This window comes from Episyrphus balteatus, chromosome 1, assembly GCF_945859705.1.
Source record: "Episyrphus balteatus chromosome 1, idEpiBalt1.1, whole genome shotgun sequence".
NCBI lineage: Eukaryota > Metazoa > Arthropoda > Insecta > Diptera > Syrphidae > Episyrphus > Episyrphus balteatus.
Window position 1 is genome coordinate 69,255,084 of NC_079134.1, and position 18,176 is coordinate 69,273,259.

An 18,176-nucleotide genomic window follows, 5' to 3' on the forward strand; every position below is an offset into this window, starting at 1 on the left:
AAGGGATATTCGTAACAAAAGAGAATCAATCTACTGGGTTATCAAAACATTATACAATTTGTACTATTTTATTTTTGGGTCCAATTTTAAATTTAGTTTTGTTCAATTGAATAATTTTTTCTATGTATATGTATAGCATTCATATTATGAAATAATTACTTAAATATAAAGTAAGCTTTAAATTTGAATATCAGTTGGTCCCAATGTGTCGTAAATGAATAAAATCTTAATTTACCACACTATTATTTAATGTCCTGATATTTGCGATTTAAATCTTCAAGATTTCCCTGTAAATTTGTAAAACTTATGAATAAAATTTTGCATTAGCCGGGTGATTTTTTTAATTTCTCTATAGGGAGCGTATTGGTTTTGTGTCACAAAATTCGAGGTTTTAATCAAAACTAACATTACGATGATGGAGAAGTTCAAAAAAGTGTTTTTCATCATAAAGTCCGTCCGTGCGTCACAACGACGACGCTTGTCACTTCCATCTGTACATGAAGCTGCAGCCTAAACTGGGGAACCGTTTTTTTTTTTTGGGTTGGGGTCAAAATTCTGCCTGGGTCAAAATTCTTTTTTCAAAATTCTGCTTTCAAAATTCTGCTTTACAAAATTCTGCTTTCACAATCCTGCTATTCAAAATTCTGTTTTTCAAAATTCTGCTTGTCAAAATTCTGCTTTTCATTATTCTGTTTTACAAAATTCTGCGAAAAATTAAAAAATGGTTTGGAATTTATTTAAACATTTTCCATACCATTTTTTAATTTTTTGCAGAATTTTCTAAAATTATCTCCTCGCTGCTTATTTGATTACTTACTCACTTTGTCAGTTATTTTTATGTTCATTGTTTAATTGATAAATCACATTATTTGTTTGATAAACCAATAAATGAAAAAATATTAAGAAAAGATTTTAAATGTTAAATAATTTCGAAAAATAATTAGAATCTTATTAATTTATCGAAAAATTGATTAAGAAAGGAATATTTTGTTGATATGTATATTTTTTTTTAGTTTCTAATAGTTTTCAACGGCTTATAGATGTGAATTATAAGAACGTCAGTCGATGCATTATAACAAATGTTTGGGACAGTTACACAATAAACAGTAAGGAAAGTAGTTAAGTTGCTATGAAAAAAAAAAAACAGAATTAGCAGAATTTTTTTGTTCAAAAAATATGCTGGCAGAATTTTGAAAAGCAGAATTTTAAAAAGCAGAATTTTGAAAGGCAGAATAGAAAAAAAGCAGAATTTTCTTAAAAAAAGCAGAATTTTGAAAAACAGGATTTTCGTAAAAAAAGCAGAATTTAATTTGGTGCAAGGTCTTTTTTTTTTAATATCACTTATATCGTTTTCCTTCACTCCAGTGAGAGTACCCTTTTAGTATGGACTTATTTTTGCACTTTTGGAGGTTTTGTGTTCCTTTATATAACTCTCAAGCCCCTTATACTATCATATTAGATTTTTTCAATAAATTCGAATTATTCTTTTTTTCAACTAAAAATTATTTTAGTAAATTTTTCGCGTCGGTTTTTTTTTTAAATTTTATAAATGCAATTTTGTAGAGCGTTCAATTTTATACAAGAAAATTATTAAATCTAGCCTTTTTGATGAATCATTAAAAAGTTATAAGATTCCAAACTCAAAAACACAATCTTTCCCATGTACTTAATGTTAATATTAAGGGCTGAAACTCACAGTATTTTTTTTTCGTCATTTTCAACAATATTTTCGATAATGCTTTGAACAAAAAAAAAAAATTTTTTGAATCAGTCTAATACCTACTTCGAATTTCTTTTTTTCAGTTCATACAAATTTTTCCGTACGCCTGTGGTCCGTTCTTTTATTGAACAATGTTAACTATTGTTGTTATGTCAAAAAAATCGTTGTATTTGTTTTTGTTACATTTTGTTACAAAATGTTAACTTTGATTTAGGAACGACTAAATGTTACATTTTGTTGATCTGTCAAAAGAAATTAATTTTATGAATGAATAAACAAGAAAAAATTAATTTGGTACTGAAATAATTCTTTTTAATTGAATTCTAAGCAAATTGAAACAAAAATATGCATTCAATAATTTCAAATATGGAAACAAACAAGAAATTCTCTTCTCACATCATCCCCTCTCTTCCCCATTTATTTGTGTTTGACAGATTAACATTGAAACTCAAGTCCAGAAGCTGAGTTGGAAAAAGTAACAAAATGTAACTATTTGACACTTCAACACTGGATTTAGGAACGATGTTGTGACGTCACGATGTTACACTTTGTAACTTTTTTCTCATTTAGGAACGATGAAAGTTAACTATTGTTAACAATAGTTAACATCGTCGAATAAAAGAACGCATCACTGTTATCACTATTTTTTTTTTCAAGGAAATGATCATCGAGCCATTTTTGTCTCTTCACATTCACAATTACAAAAAGACTTGTGGCACTCGAGGACTGCCGCGGTAAAGCTATTGCATTGCATTTTTTATCAACTTATGCAATTATAATTTGTTTACCTACACTACACAAAACAAATGATTATATTTTGTATCTACCTATCAATTCATATACAACAACAAGGTCACATTTGAAAACAACATGCATACACACAATCTCATGTCATAAACTTGTCCAGATAAAAAAATAAGAAAACACAAGAATACTTTTTCTCTTCTCTTCTGATTTAATATCGCAAGCGCAATCCAACGCTTTACTCCTTCACAAATCACAAAAAGTTGATCAAGAATGAGAAGAATGGGAAGAGAAAACAAAAGAAAAGAAAATACAGAACAATGTATGGTCTTCTTCCTTACTCCTCTTTTTGTTGTCTAACACAATTTATATAACCCTCTCTGGCTGAACCAAAACCATTCACACATCCATGCAAGCTTCGTACAATCGTATCATATGCATATACACACATACCATCATAAATGTACTAATTTTTCGTTACGTTCTTTCTTGGTTAGCTCCCCATGCCAGGCCTGCGTTAAAATCTATGCAATAGCTTAAAAAAAAAAAATTACTCATTATTTTCCATCACTTCAGAAGAAGGAGTAAAAATTTTCTTTCACTCTATTAAGGAGTACTCTAAATTTTTACTCCTTTTTCTGGAGTGATAGAACATAATGAGAGTAATTTTTTTTTTGTAATTGTGTGTGTGACAAGGCAAAAATGGATAATTTCCTTGAAAAAAATAGTGATACAGGCCTAGGGAAAAAATTGTATGAATTGAAAAAAAATTAATAAGCATAATAAGCGTTCGTTGATAAGTCTGTTTCTACACGAAGACACAAGGCGCAGAAATTATCTTCGAATTACTTTTTGCTATGAAAACCAGTTTAATTATAAAATATGTATTTCTACAAGTGCCTTATTGATTTTCAGATATATTATATCTAATTATATGTACATACCTATGTATGTACAATAGATGGGGAAGAGCCGACATCGACCAATCGATTTTGGGGTTGTTTATCAAAACTATCTATATCTCGAAAACGAAGCAAGTTAACGAAAAATTTTATTTAGTCTTTTTGTCTTATATTATCATGAGGAGTCTAAAAAAATAATTTAGGATTCATAAAAATCTGATTTACAATTTTTGAAAATATCGAAAATACGTTTTTGGCCTATTAATCTGAAAAAAAAAAATATTTCATGGGGGCCGCAGCTATTCACAAAAACCCTTTACGGATTCTGATAAATAGAAAACTGAGCGAGGTCCTAAGCACCATTTGACGAAAGATACATGCGGATACATTTTTAAAACGCTGGACGAAGTCAGAACAAATAATTGAAATAAAGGGCCTAAGGTCTTGAAACAAAATTTAATTTTCTTCCATTTTAAGACTTAACAACACATTTTTTTGTGGTAACATCATAATAGAATACCAAAAAATAATTAAAAAAAATGTTTGTCCAGCTAGCTTTGATAAATAATAAAATATACAACTATTAGTTTCACTCAAAAAAATCAACTAACTTTAAATATATTTTTGCGTTTTTTAAACTTATGTTCATGGCACTGCAGAACGCCGCATGCAGTTTTAACGTTTGTTTCCTTGTTAACATTTCATTGTATGGAATTTAACCTTTCATTATACATCAAAATATTTATATTCGGAAAACTTCGAATTTTAATAAAGTTCCACTAGATATGTAAAATTGCACACTGTGCGACGGGAAGCTGATCTACAATTCTTTACAGTGTTCAAAGTAGGAGTGCAATTATCGGTGGGGGTCAGAAACATATCTGATGGTACTAAATTTGTTGTGTCACTGTGACCAAAAGGCTTTGCCGTCCAACAGCCAGTTTCTTTTAGCCTTAAAACCTTACAAGACGTTATCGCAAGTTCACACCTTATAACTGCAGCGATAAGAAAACTGTACCTTTTTTTATATACCGACTTTGAATGGCTATTAAGAAATGAAAAAATGGGTAACCGTCAAACTTTTTTTAGTTTTGGTTCGATTGTAGAACGTTGTTTAATCATTGGATTTTAAAAAACTGGCATTTACTTTTTTTATTTTTGACCTATGGCGGTACCCACTGTGCTGCGCTTGCTGTTCTCTGGACCTTTTTGTCTTATTCAGCCCTATCGGCAATCTCACGTGAGAAATTTCCCCGGGAGTAGGTTTTCTCTCCCGGGAATTTTTCTCCTTATCGGCAATCTCCATCGGAATTTCGTTTTCGGGAAAGAAGTACAGCCAACTTAACAAAACAAAAAAACCTTCGAACACATGTCTTCGAAAATTTTGACAACTCTAATTTGATTGTATTTAGTGCACAAAAACAATTAAAATGTTTAATAGTCAATATTTATATAATTTTTTTCTTTGGTGTTGATTTGTGGATTTTTATTCAATAATTTTTTTTTATTTTTTGCCCAACTTATTACTATTTTTGTTTCTTCAGATGGACATGTAATTAGTTTTGTTTTTTTAATTTTAATTAAAGAATCAATCAATAAAGTTTCTTAAGCTTTGTTTTTTTTTTTTTTTTTTGACATGATAAACAAATAGCTGAAATAAATTGAGGCATTCCACATAATTTGATCATTTCTTCGACCAAAGCAGCAAACTAATGCTCTCGGAATGGTCTCCTTTAGTTCCATTCTTTTTTTTAAGGTTTTCTTATATTTTATTTTTGTCTACTTTTGCGTTATCCGGTTGCAATATCATTTGCTTTTTGTTGGATTAAGGAAGTAAATAATTTAATATTTTTAACAGAATATTTTGAAAGAAAAACACGTACATTTTGGCTTCAAAATATCTGTTCCCCATAAAAAATATGATAGAAATACTTCGGGGGAGAAACTTCATTCCCGATAGGTATTTTTGTGTGGGAATTTTTTCCTAGGAAATTTTTCCATTCAAAAAGTATTGCCGATACCGATTTTTCGGAATAGAGAAATTTTTAAAGGGAAATTGTATTGCCGATAGGGCCGATTATCATGAGGAGTCTAAAAATAATTTGCGATTCATAAAAAATACGTTTTTGGCCTATAAATCTGAACAAAAAAAAATATTGTATGGGGGCCGCAACTATACACAAAAATCCTTAACGGATTCTGATAAATAGAATATTGAGAGAGGTCCTAAGCATCATTTCACGAAGGATACATGCGGGCCAAAGGTCTTGAAACAAAATTAAATTTTCTTCCATTTTAAGACTTAACAACACATTTTTTTTGTGGTAACATCATAATAGAATACCAAAAAATAATAAAAAAAAAAGTGTTTGTCCAGCTAGCTTTGATAAATAATAAAATACACAACTATTAGTTTCACTCAAAAAAATTAACTAACTTTTAATATATTTTTGCTTATTTTAATCTTATGTTCATGACACTGCAGAACGCCGCATGCAGTTTTAATTTTTGTTTCTTTGTTAACATTTCATTGTATGGAATTTAATACTATGTTTCCACCTAGCCTAAATCCGAGATTTAGCTAAGTAGATTTAGAATAATTCTCGAGATTTATTAAGATTTATTTTAAATCTTCTTCCCAAAATCTTGGATTAAGGGCATGTGAACCCAAATTTGTGATTTAGCGAAGTGGATTTAGAGTCACCAAATTGTTTACCGGAGACTCACGGTAGAAAATCTTCCTTCCGTTCTTTTCGAACTTTTTTTCTGCCTTGCTATGATGTGAGTCTCGCGCTTTGCGTCTTCGTGTAGAAGCGGAGTTAGTTATACTTTTGGTATAATTTTCATTATACATACTTCTGATCGGTTTTTTTCAGCCTAATTGACACACACCTTTAGGTTAGGTTACCCTTCAAGCAAGAAAACTGAGTTCAGAAAAGACACTCCCACCTCAAAACGAGAAAAACGGGGTTGCACTCACACACTTGCAACTTTTTGTGTATGAACACAAAGTCATAGGAGAAATCGTGGTGAAAAAACCAATACATATAAAATCGGCTCCGCGGTGATTATAATTTCCATACTAATTTGAGCCGATGTGAGACCTTTTTCGTAGTCGAGGTCGGACTCAGGCGGAGTGGATTCGGACCCAGGTAAATCAGTTTGGTAAATCGCCAATCCAACTGGAAAATATTAAAAAAAAAGTTTAGCCCTTTGATTTGAAATTATGGTTTAGCTTCTCAATACAATGGGTAACAGTAAAACATGTTTTGTTTTTGTGTCTTTATCTTGGATTCGTGAAAATTAGGCTTGAAAGTTGGTTCTTTTCAACAGTTGATAGAAATATGAAGTCGTATTTTAATTTTCGTATGAGTTCGGTTGACGATTAAAAACGCTACGTAGCTTTTGATATCGAATTTTTATTTTATTATTGTTACTCTGTATTTGAAGGTTAAGAACCTCAATTGATATTGAATTATCACCATTGTAACTTAAAAAAAAAAACTAAATTCTGTCAGAAGGTTTGAAAGTTAAAAAAATTATTTTAGTTTTTCAAATAGAGTTAAAGTTAATTTTTCCGCATTTTTCCGGCCTAAAACTACTTAATTATTATTTTTTGGAGTGTTCTTGCTAAGATAAGCTATTAACATATTTCGCGTTTGCTCGACCGCCATACAACTTTTTTCACTTTTCAAAATGAATTTAAAATTTTCAAAAAAAAAACAAATTTTCGAAAAAAGTTAAAACTGCCAAATAAGATCGAAAAGACAGTTTTTTATCTTTTAATGAGCACGTATCATCTTTGCAACATTTTTGACGATGAAAAAAAATTAAAGAAATATATATAAAAGTTTTGTTCTTCAAGTTAAGCGAAAAAAAAGACAAAAAAGATGGAAGACACATTGGACGCTCTTTCTACATAAATTTCTTCTTGCTTGACCAATATTAAAAAATATTATTATAAACAAAAACAGTAGATTGTGAAACAAAAGTAGAAAAGAATTTTAAAAAATTTAAAAAATAGGAAAAATATAACAAACGGATAATTAAAAATCTCCTAAGGTCCATTTTATTCACTCGGAGTTGAACAAAACTTGAGAATTTTTATATTGAAAATTCTCAAGTTATGTTCAACTCCGAGTGAATAAAATGGACCTAAGTGCACCTATCCGTTAGGAGATAGTTAAAACCAGTGAAATCGCTCCCCGCAAAATTGGAAAAGCATATTCTGATAAAACCGTAAAGGATTTATCGAAATTTTCTTTGAGAGAAGGATCAAAATGTATAAAAGATTAAGTTCTGATCCTCTGGAACCACAGAACCACAGGAATTTTCAACTAATGAGGCATAATCATTGATGAATAATGCTTTTCTGTCGAAACATCAGTAAAACATGTTTAATGCAAAAAGCAAGCAAGTGCAAAAAACCAAATATAGGGTCACGAAGAAATTTTGAGCATTATTTACTTTAAAAACATAGAAGGTAATACAAACACATTTATGTTTCAAGTTTGCATCACACAAAAAGGAGTTACTTTTTTAAATTATCTGCAGATATTTTTAAAGGTGATGGCATTTTTTATGATTGTGAAACATATTTAATTAAAATCATTGCTAAAATTTTAATTTACAGCTTGATATTGAGAAAATAAATCATGTATGTATATCACCTGTCAAAAACGTGTGTAAAAGTTCTATTTCGTAATAAAAACTGATTATTCTGCCTCTCTTTTTTCGTGAAAAACAATAGAATTTGTATTTATTGAGTTTTCTTCAAGCGTTTTTAAAAATAATTAAGTATATCCAATCATAAAATATGTTTATGGAAACATAAATTCAAATACTATAAATATGCATTTTTTTTTTTCTTCATATTTTGACCCACTTTTTGCAGAAATTATAGATTTCTTTTTAAAAAATGTTTATTTTTTATAGAATTGTATCTTTTCACATTCATTTCTTTAAAACTGTTAAAAAAAAGTCGATTTAACGTGAGTTATTAATTTTGTCCAGCTAGATTCGTGATTGACACTGTGCGAGGTCGGACTCGTTTGCTTGAAGGGTAGGTAGAAATGGCTGTCAGGAAAACGACTGACACACTTCGGAGTGCCTATTCTGAATTCAATTTTCTTGCTTGAAGGGTTAGACCATTTATTGGTCCGTTGTGATACCATGATTTTGCAAGGAAATTCCTCACAAATTAATCCAGTTGGAGCTTTGAATGAAGCGGTGAAGGTTGAAGATGTCAGTATTAATTAATTCACTAGTATCTTCTAAGAAATATTTTTCCAAGTATTTTTTACGTCTACTGGAGAGGGCAGGAAATGAGCAGAGAAGATGTTGGATTGTTTCTTCTTCTTCCTCATCAAGGTCGTTAGAGACTACGCCAAGTCTTATGGCGTGTCTACCTATGAGACAGTGTTCTGTTAAGACACCTATTACAGAGCTGTTATGCAATCTGCTTAGAGACAATAAATTTTTTGAACGTTTTGGATCTAGCCTAGGCCAGATCTGCTTGGTCGTTTGGCATGTTATAATGTTTGCCCATCTTATGTTTGTTGCATCTATAGCTTCTTGCTTTAGCATGAATGTGCACGTTGCGATTGGTATACCAATATTTGCCTTGTTGGGTGAAATTGGTATTAGAGTGCCATTTCTAGCGAGTTCATCTGCTTCGCAGTTTCCCAGAATAACTCTGTGACCCGGCACCCAAAAGAGGTGAATGTTAAACTGTTCTGACATCTCCACGAGAGTTGATCGACAGTCGCGGGCAGTTTCGGAGTTTGTGGAAACCGAAGCTAACGATTTAAGGGCGGCCTGGCTATCAGAGAAGATGCGGATATCCGATTTAGATATCACGTTTTCTTTGAGCCAAGTCAATACCTCTTTAATCGCCATTATTTCTGCTTGGAACACGCTGCAGTGATTAGGGAGACGGAAGGAGACTAACATTAAGTCTTTCTGAGTAAACCCCGCCACCTACTCCGTCATTTGTTTTAGAACCATCTGTGTAGAAATAAATTGAATCATCTCTCAGAAACTCGGTATTGTCCCATTCTGATCTATTTGGGATGGTGACTTCATTTGTTCCCTATAGCTTTTATGCAAGAGAAGAGTGCCACTGTGGCTTTTCTTATTCTTTCTTGTATGTTGGTTTTCCAGTTCAATTTGCTATCCAAAATAAGACCCAGATATTTGGCTTCGCTTGCGAAAGTAAGTGGAACACCATTAGGGGTCTAGTTGTGGAAAAAAATCCAAAATTTTTTTCGACTTCAGGACTCGAAAGAGTATCAACACAAAAGTCGAAAACCACATTTTGCACAATCGCACAGAGTCATTTGGCCGCCATTTTGTTTTTTATAAAAATTTTACTTTTTCACATAACTCGCTTATATGACAAACTAGAAGATAAATTAATTTCCTACAATATATGTTATTTAGCTTCTTTCGATTATCCCTTCGGTTTAAGAGTTGGTTTTTAAGGGTGGTTTTTTTGAAACACGTCAAAAGCTGATTTTCCTTTTTTTATCATATCTCTTTTATTTGAGCTTTTTTTGAAAATTAGTTCGTAGTGAAAGTTGTAGATATTTTTATTACCTTCACTTTTTACATTAATTTTTTTTTCGATTTGACAGATCGTTTTCGATCTGTAGGCAAAAACTTCAAAAAAATTGCAATTTTTTATACAGGGTGATTTGCATAAGGTGTACCAAAAACCTAGGGCTTGTAAATTGCAATCAGACAAGAAAAAAATCGTATGGGAGGGGGGTCTTAAATAAAAAAAAAATATATTAAAAAATAACGGTTATAGCTAGAGCTGTACTATATAGCATTTTAAAAAGCCAAAATCCAAAAATGTAATCAAATTTTTTAATTAAGTTGTTCAAGCTAATATTTTTTAAAAAATAGATTTTCATAATCAAAACTTTGAAAAAAAAATTATTTTTTTAACAATTTTTTTTTAAATTTTAGGTTATTAATAGCGTTTTCGTTTGGTCGTCTGGGAGTGTCCGCAATTCCTCCGAACAATTCTGAAACTGTTCGTTTGGTACTCAATGACAGTTCTAATTCTGAAAAGAAGAGAAAATCGATTCCGAATTTTGAGGCAGAATCAAAACGAGAATCTCACACACATGTTCACACTTAAGACGTCAAAGTAATGAAATGTGATTGTTTATTTCTCAATTTTTAACTATGCATAAACTTTAAATATCATTGAAACAAAGCGAGGACAAAAATGGATAACTTTTTATGGAATAATAAGGCGCCATACATCGCATCATCAACTTTCATCAGACGTACGCATTTGATGTTTCACAAATACAAAGAACCCTTAACTTCGGAATCAAAAAAAAAAAAAATATATCCAAGTTTGATCGTTTGGCATTCCGGATCGGACAGTCTCGGACAGTTCTAAGAATTACCAAACGGAAACGCGATAAGTATTATTATTACTTGCGATCTACATATGTACTATATATCAAGTTATGCATTCGTAAAAAAAAAAGTTGAGATAACATTTTTCCATGATATAACGATGGTAACGGTAGAGAATGAATGGACCGATTGACTTCAAATGTGGTATGTAGCATTTTTTGGAGACTCTCCAGAGGGATTTTTGGAATTAATGCTTTTTGGACCAAAAATAACGGAACTTCTCATATACCGATTTTAGTAAAGTTGAAATTTCTCAAAAGGGCTCCAACGGTTTTGTTTAAAAAATTCAAGTGTAAGTTTTAAGAAAAGGTCTATCTTTTAAAGAAAACATTTTTTTTTGAAATCATTATTAACGGTACTTGCCATAGAACCGTTTTTTAAAATCCGATATTCTCCGAAACAGCTTATTCGATTTCAACGAAACTTTTTTTGATGAAGCACTATATACAGGGTGTCCCAAAAGTAATGGATGAAACGAAATATGCTGATAGGCCAACTTTAGGGCTCTCAGAATTTGTTAACTTGTTCATCCCAAATCCTTATGGTTTTCGATTTAATGCAGTTTTTGTGAAATTTCGAAAAATCCCGACTTTGCAACAGTATTTTGCTTCCTCCGCTCATAATTGATTTTTGTTTTTTAAAATTCTTTCACTTAAACATTGTCTTATAATAAGAAATAATTAATTAATCAAAATATTTTTTATTCCACATGCCATTTTGCTGCAAATTAATTAACAGTTCCATGTTTTATAAAAACTCAATTTCTTACTTTTATTTCAGAGCAACACCCTGAAAAAATTTTGTATGGTGTGACACTGGTTTATTATTTTGAAAACTTGCCGTTTTATTGCAATTTTCAAAAATGTATAAAAATTTCCAAAGTTGAAATTAGAACGAAAGATATAACAATTTAAAAGCAACGAAACAGGGCTTTTCAAAGAAAAATAACAAAGAAAAATAAACAAATTTTCTCGACTGTTGCTTATTTCTTTTTGAATAAAAGCCTCGATTTTTGTTTGTTATTTTGCTCTGAAAACCTCTGTTTTTTTGCATTCAAATTGTAATATCTTTGGTACTAATATCATTTTTGGACACTTTTATACATTTTTGAAAACTGCAATAACATGGCAAGTTTTCAAAATAATGAACCAGTGTCACACCATACAAATATTCGTTTTAGTTTAAAATTGACGCTCAGCCGCTCAGGGTCTATGTGGCTACCCCCATACATTTTCATAATATATCGTCGGCACAAAGCCAAAACCGCGAATCTGCATTTTTGGACATTTTCACTTTAATGCGGCATTTAACTTTTCATCCGCCCCTCTATCCACTGCTTCGACCCTAATCATCCATCTGTTTCCTAAAAGCCTAAAATATCAATTTCCGTAGCACGAGTTCCCATACGATTACATGAATTTCTAAAACTTTGAAGCCGTTTTTCTCATAACTACAATTTTGCAGATTCGTGGTTTTGGCGTTATGTCTAATTTAGTTCTGCCGCTCAGGATATGGCCGTACCCTAACTCTTAAACCGAAGGGATAACCGAAAAAAAAATTGTTTAACTATATTGAAGGAAGTTAATTTATCTTTGAGTTTGTCATCTATTATTTTTCTGTAGGTTCGAAAATACGCGAGTTATGTGAAAAAGTAAAATTTTTATAAAAAACAAAATGGCGGCCAAATGACTCTAGGTGCAACTGTGCAAAATGTGGTTTTTGACTCGTGTGTTGATACTCTTTCGAGTACTGAAGTCAAAATGCTATTTGGAATTTTTTCCCACACTCCATTATAATGAAATCTAATGCGTTTATGAATTCAGCCTAAGTTTCAATAGATTCAATAAACTACCCCTGATGAAGTCGATAAATTACGGTGAAACGAAGGCAAAAAGTATGAAATACAGTTTTATTTGCATATAAATTAAGTGACAAAATAAGCTGGTTTTTACATAAATAAAAATGCCTTGTTAGCCTAAAATCCATAATTTCAGAGCTACACGAAATCAAAATAAGATCAATAGTATTGAGTATATTGACCCTCTAATGTAGAATAACAGAGTGGAGCATTTGCGAATAAATTATGTGATTGAAAATGTAAATAAAGGAACCATGAATAATGGACATGCGATTATACCCGTCATTATTTTTAAATACAATAAAAGCAAAACACTTAAGAAATTTTATAAAATTGGGATATGGTACAGTTAGGGCAATAAATTAATTTGTGTGACTTAAAAAAATGAGTTCCTTTTTTAATTTAATTACTATAGAATATAAATAAAAAATTCTCTCAAAATCTTTTTCAATACAAATTCATTTATGTTACTGGCCTTTTGGTATACATTAGTAGTTAGTTAGATTTTGAAAAATAAATTTAAAAAACGTCAATGTTTTTTATAAAAATGAAACTATAAACAACATAGTAAAATGAGATTTTAAACTAAGGGAAAAGTTATTTTTATTCAGCGTATCCCAAAAGTAATAGCCCAAACGGAATATGCTGAAACACTGTCAGAATTTAGTAACTTGTTCATGTTCATCCCAAATTTTTACGTTCTTCCGTTTTGAAATTTCTTAAAACCCTTTTTGAACTAGTGTTATGCTTCCCTTGTCCATAAATAATTATTGTTTATTTTTTTTACATTTCATTGGTTAATAGTTTGGGAAAAATGAATTTATCAACACATTTTTATCTCAAACGCTGTTTCTGTACAAATAACCTATTTAACAATTCGGAGTTTAATAAAACTCAATTTCCAACTTTTATTCTAGAACAGCACCTTAGAATGTTTTAATAAAAGGAATTGTAAAAAAAAGTAAAAAAAAAACAAAAAAAAAAACAGAATACTAGTCCATAATAGGGGTTGCGAGGAATTTCATAAGGACTGCATTTAATCGAAATTCGTAAAAAAGATATTAACAAGTTACCAAATTTCGCAAGCACTTCAGTTGTTTTTAGTATATATTGGACCATTACTTTGAGGATACCCTGTGTTTTAATGTAATTGCCGATGAAAATAATTAAAGACAAGTGTAAATAAAGGGATAAAATGAAATCTCTGTAAATTAATTCAATTCTGCTACAATAATGTTTATTTGAAATTTTTTGTTTAATTTAAAATTACGTTTTTTATATGTACAAAACTTTAAAAAGATTTATAGTTAATTTTGTTTTAAATGTAAAAATAATATGCAAAAGGAACAAGGCAGAGCTGTATAAGATTATGTCTGACTGTTCGTATCCTGACAAACGAATCCTGTATCATAGAGCTGCTACTAGGTCATTGTACGTAAATGTATTTTTAAATTATTGAAGGGAGTTGTCTATATTAGTCCAATTGTTAAGTAAACTCATTGGAACTAATACATTTTTGTCGTTTTTGTACTTATTAGTTTTACATGCAAATACATATGGTTTTCTTTTTTAATTTTTTGTTTTTCGGTATTTATTATAAATAAAATATATTGTTCTACTAAAAATACAATAATTAAGTAAAAAATAACACTTTTTCAGACCATAGAGCCAGATATTCGTTCTCTTTTTGAGATGTTCTGTTATGTTAGTGTTATATTTATCTTAACTTTTATCGGGTAAAAATTTCCAAGCAAGGAATATATAACAAGCCAAAGAATAAGCCCCACATTGCAACAATACCGTGCACAGAATATAGTGCATTCTCACCGTCAGCTATCTTTCTAGCAACGAATTTTAATGTTTCATCCAGCAAAACAACAGGAATTGAGAACTTCATGACGGTTATCCATTCTTCTCCAGATAATGGTGTTACTTGGAAGACGGTCTTGAATGAAAAGCAAAGGAAAAGTTATGATATTAAGGTATTAAAAGAAATGAAATTAAATCACATATGAAGATGAGTGACAAATTATAAATTATCAATTTTCTTTGCTTACCGATAAAACTTCTACGTAAAGAATAACGAAATGTAGAGTAAATGATAATGCCATTGATCCAATCAACCACATGTTGGACCATGGAGGCATGGTTATGAGTGACTGGTTTTCTGATAAGCTATTTAAATGGAAAGAAAATGGAAAAATAATTTCACATACAAAATTTGAAACCCTCGTCAAAAATTTAGGAACTTTCATAAAGAAAGTCACTTCATTGAGAGTTTTCTGTACTGTTTTTCCTTAGTATTACCTGTTCATTGCATTAAGCATTTCAATTGTCACTAGTACTGAAAGAGCCATAGTCATAGCATGGGGATCGGAAAAGATTTTGCAATCGACTCCCTTAAAGTCGTCTCCACCTCCAAGACATGACAAATGATGGGTGAGTTGCCAGTATGATAAATGCGGTCCACCTTCGGCGAAAATAAACCACCATGCAGCGGCTCCGACAGTAGCTGCACCTACGTATCCTCCAATGGCCATGTATCTTATTAATTATAAAAAGAAGCAAAATTTTAACTATCCATAAAAAAATATTAAGAAATCCTATAATACTCACCGGAAGAACAACCAACCAGAAATAAGACCTTCATCAGCTTTACGGGGTGGCTTTTCCATAATATCTAGATCAGGTGGATTGAAACCCAAAGCGGTTGCAGGCAAACCATCAGTTACCTTAAAATAATTTAGAATTTTAGTTTTAAATGAATTTGAGTATTTTTTTTATTATCTTCTTACCAAGTTAACCCACAACAATTGGACTGGAATCAAAGCTTCTGGCAGACCCAATGCAGCGGTAAGGAAAATTGACACCACTTCACCAATGTTTGATGAGATCAGATAACGGATAAATTGTTTCATGTTATTGTAAATAGCACGGCCTTCTTCAACGGCAGATACAATTGAAGAGAAGTTATCGTCAGCCAAAACCATCTCAGCGGCAGACTTGGCAACGGCAGTTCCCGAACCCATAGCAATACCGATTTCAGCTTTCTTTAGGGCGGGAGCATCGTTAACACCATCACCTGTCATAGCTGAAATTTCATTCATTCCCTGCAAATACTCAACAATTTTAGACTTATGCTGAGGTTCTACACGGGAGAATAGACGGGAACGAGCGCAGGCAGCTTTTTGTTCACCAGGGGAGAGATCATCGAATTCACGTCCAGAGTATGACTTTCCAGTTGTATCTTCATCTTCACCGAAAACACCGATACGACGACAAATAGCTTCAGCTGTAGCCTTGTTATCACCAGTTATGACAATAACACGAATACCAGCAGCCCGGCAACGAACGATGGAGTCAAAAACTTCTTTACGGGGAGGATCAAGCATACCAACAACTCCGACGAATGTTAAGTTGATTTCATATTGGTAGAACTTGTTTGAATCACCTAGATCCATTTCGCTTGGTTTCATTGGATTATCGCCAGTGGCCAATGCAAGACAACGAAGGGTGTCACGACCAGTTCCGTATTGACGAGTGAGATCAAGAATTTTGTTCTTAAGATTGGTGCTGAGAGGTACTTTGTTTTGTCCAACACGAGCGTGGCTGCAACGATCGAGAACACCTTCTGGAGCTCCTTTGACGAATAATTTTGGTCCAGTTCCCAAACGTGAAGACTTTAATGGTGTGCAGTATGAAGACATAGATTTACGATCTCTTGAGAATTCAAGAGTGAATTCCTTCTTCCACTTAGTTTCGATTTCCTGACGGACTGCAATGGCAGACGAACGCCTGTCCAAACCTTGTTTGTTGACACTGAAAGGATTCAATTTTTCAGCAAGCACAATCAGTGCGGTCTCAGTTGCTTCGCCAACCTTCTCGAAGCATTGTTTAAATTCATTGTAATCAATAGCTGAGTCATTACACATGATGCAAATGGTAGCCAGCTCTTGCAGAGTATCGTATTCCGAGGCCTTTACTTTTTGATTACTAAGAAATAGATCTCCAATTGGTTCGTATGTTGATCCAGTAAGTTCGAATTCAAGGAAGCTGCTGTCATTTCCTTCAACTTTGTCGAATATCAACATACGTGATACTGACATTTGATTTGTTGTAAGAGTACCAGTTTTATCAGAGCAAATAACTGATGTACAACCCAAAGTTTCTACTGATGGCAATGAACGGACGATAGCATTTTTCTTGGCCATACGACGAGTACCTAAAGCCAAGCAAGTTGTGATTACAGCGGGTAAACCTTCTGGAATAGCTGCTACAGCCAAAGCGACAGCAATTTTGAAATAGTAGATAGCTCCTTTGATCCATGATCCACCATGTGCTGGATCATTGAAGTGTCCAATGTTGATAGCCCATACAGCTACGCAAATGATTGAAATAACTTTAGATAATTGTTCACCGAACTCATCGAGTTTTTGCTGTAGAGGTGTCTTTATTTCTTCAGTTTCTGACATTTCTGTGCGGATTTTACCGATGGCGGTATTAAGACCGGTTCCAATAACGATACCTCTGGCTTTTCCTGCAGCAACATTAGTACCGGAAAACAAGATATTTTTCTTGTCTTGGTTAACAGCCCGGGGATCGGGAATTGCATCGGTGTGTTTAATAACGGAGACGGATTCACCAGTCAAAATAGATTGATCAATTCGCAATGTCGTTGAGTAAATGTGTGTAATACGAATGTCGGCTGGAATTTTATCACCTACGGATACCTCAACAATGTCACCGGGAACAATGTCCTTCGCCCGTATTTTTTGTACACCTGATTTGTCTTGTCGCATCACTTTACCCATTTCAGGTTCATATTCTTTTAATGCTTCAATAGCTGATTCGGCATTTCTTTCTTGCCAAACACCTACAACTGCGTTTGCAATTAAAATAAGTAAAATAACTAGAGGTTCAACGAAAGCTGTGAATGTGTCTTCATGGTCTTCAAAGAGTGCTAAGACCTATATTTAGAAAAGATAAATAAGTATTATTTCATTTATATTCAAGCGAATTTACATGACAGATGACAAATCGAAGTATTAGAAATTTAGGACAAAACACGGTTTGAATAATAAATTACTAAGTTATTAAATACTACATATAATGGAGGCTTGAAAAATCACAAAAATAAGCTAGTTAATAAATAAAATCCTACATTAAAATTATTATTATACTGGGATATTTTAAATTTCGTAAATAACTTCGGATACTTATTTTGAGAACATAATGAATGTTTACTTAAACTTCAAAAGATTGAGATCGTTATATGACTTAGACATTTGATATTAAAAAATTGATCAAGGTAAGAATATTAATAACACTGTGTTACAGAATAAAAATCATGTCAATTACTTTGGAAGTGAGCTACCAGAGGTTGTACTCAGGTATTACTGATGTAATATTTCGGCACTTGAAATTTTTCGCAGATCCTCAAAATTTCAAGTTATCGTCAAAAAACAGTTTTTCAGATTTGATTTGTGATTGATTAATTAATTACTTACTGATCACA

The 18,176-nt window shown here is 31.9% G+C and overlaps 1 protein-coding gene across 4 annotated transcripts in view; it reads right to left on the reverse strand.

Moving 5' to 3' along the window:
• The window catches only part of LOC129907646 (calcium-transporting ATPase sarcoplasmic/endoplasmic reticulum type), a 146,549-nt gene that overhangs the window by 44,201 nt on the left and 84,172 nt on the right, over positions 1–18,176 (reverse strand). For 2 of the 4 annotated variants that reach the window (XM_055983940.1, XM_055983939.1), the window contains exons 4-8: positions 15,457–17,628; positions 15,278–15,393; positions 14,969–15,205; positions 14,719–14,836; positions 14,489–14,606 (exon numbers count right to left, since the gene is read on the reverse strand). In XM_055983940.1, coding sequence (XP_055839915.1) covers positions 14,489–14,606; positions 14,719–14,836; positions 14,969–15,205; positions 15,278–15,393; positions 15,457–17,628 — 2,761 coding nt within the window. Of the gene's footprint in view, positions 1–14,221; positions 14,607–14,718; positions 14,837–14,968; positions 15,206–15,277; positions 15,394–15,456; positions 17,629–18,176 lie in introns of those variants that run through there. The other 2 variants (XM_055983937.1, XM_055983938.1) reach the window with 1 other exon arrangement.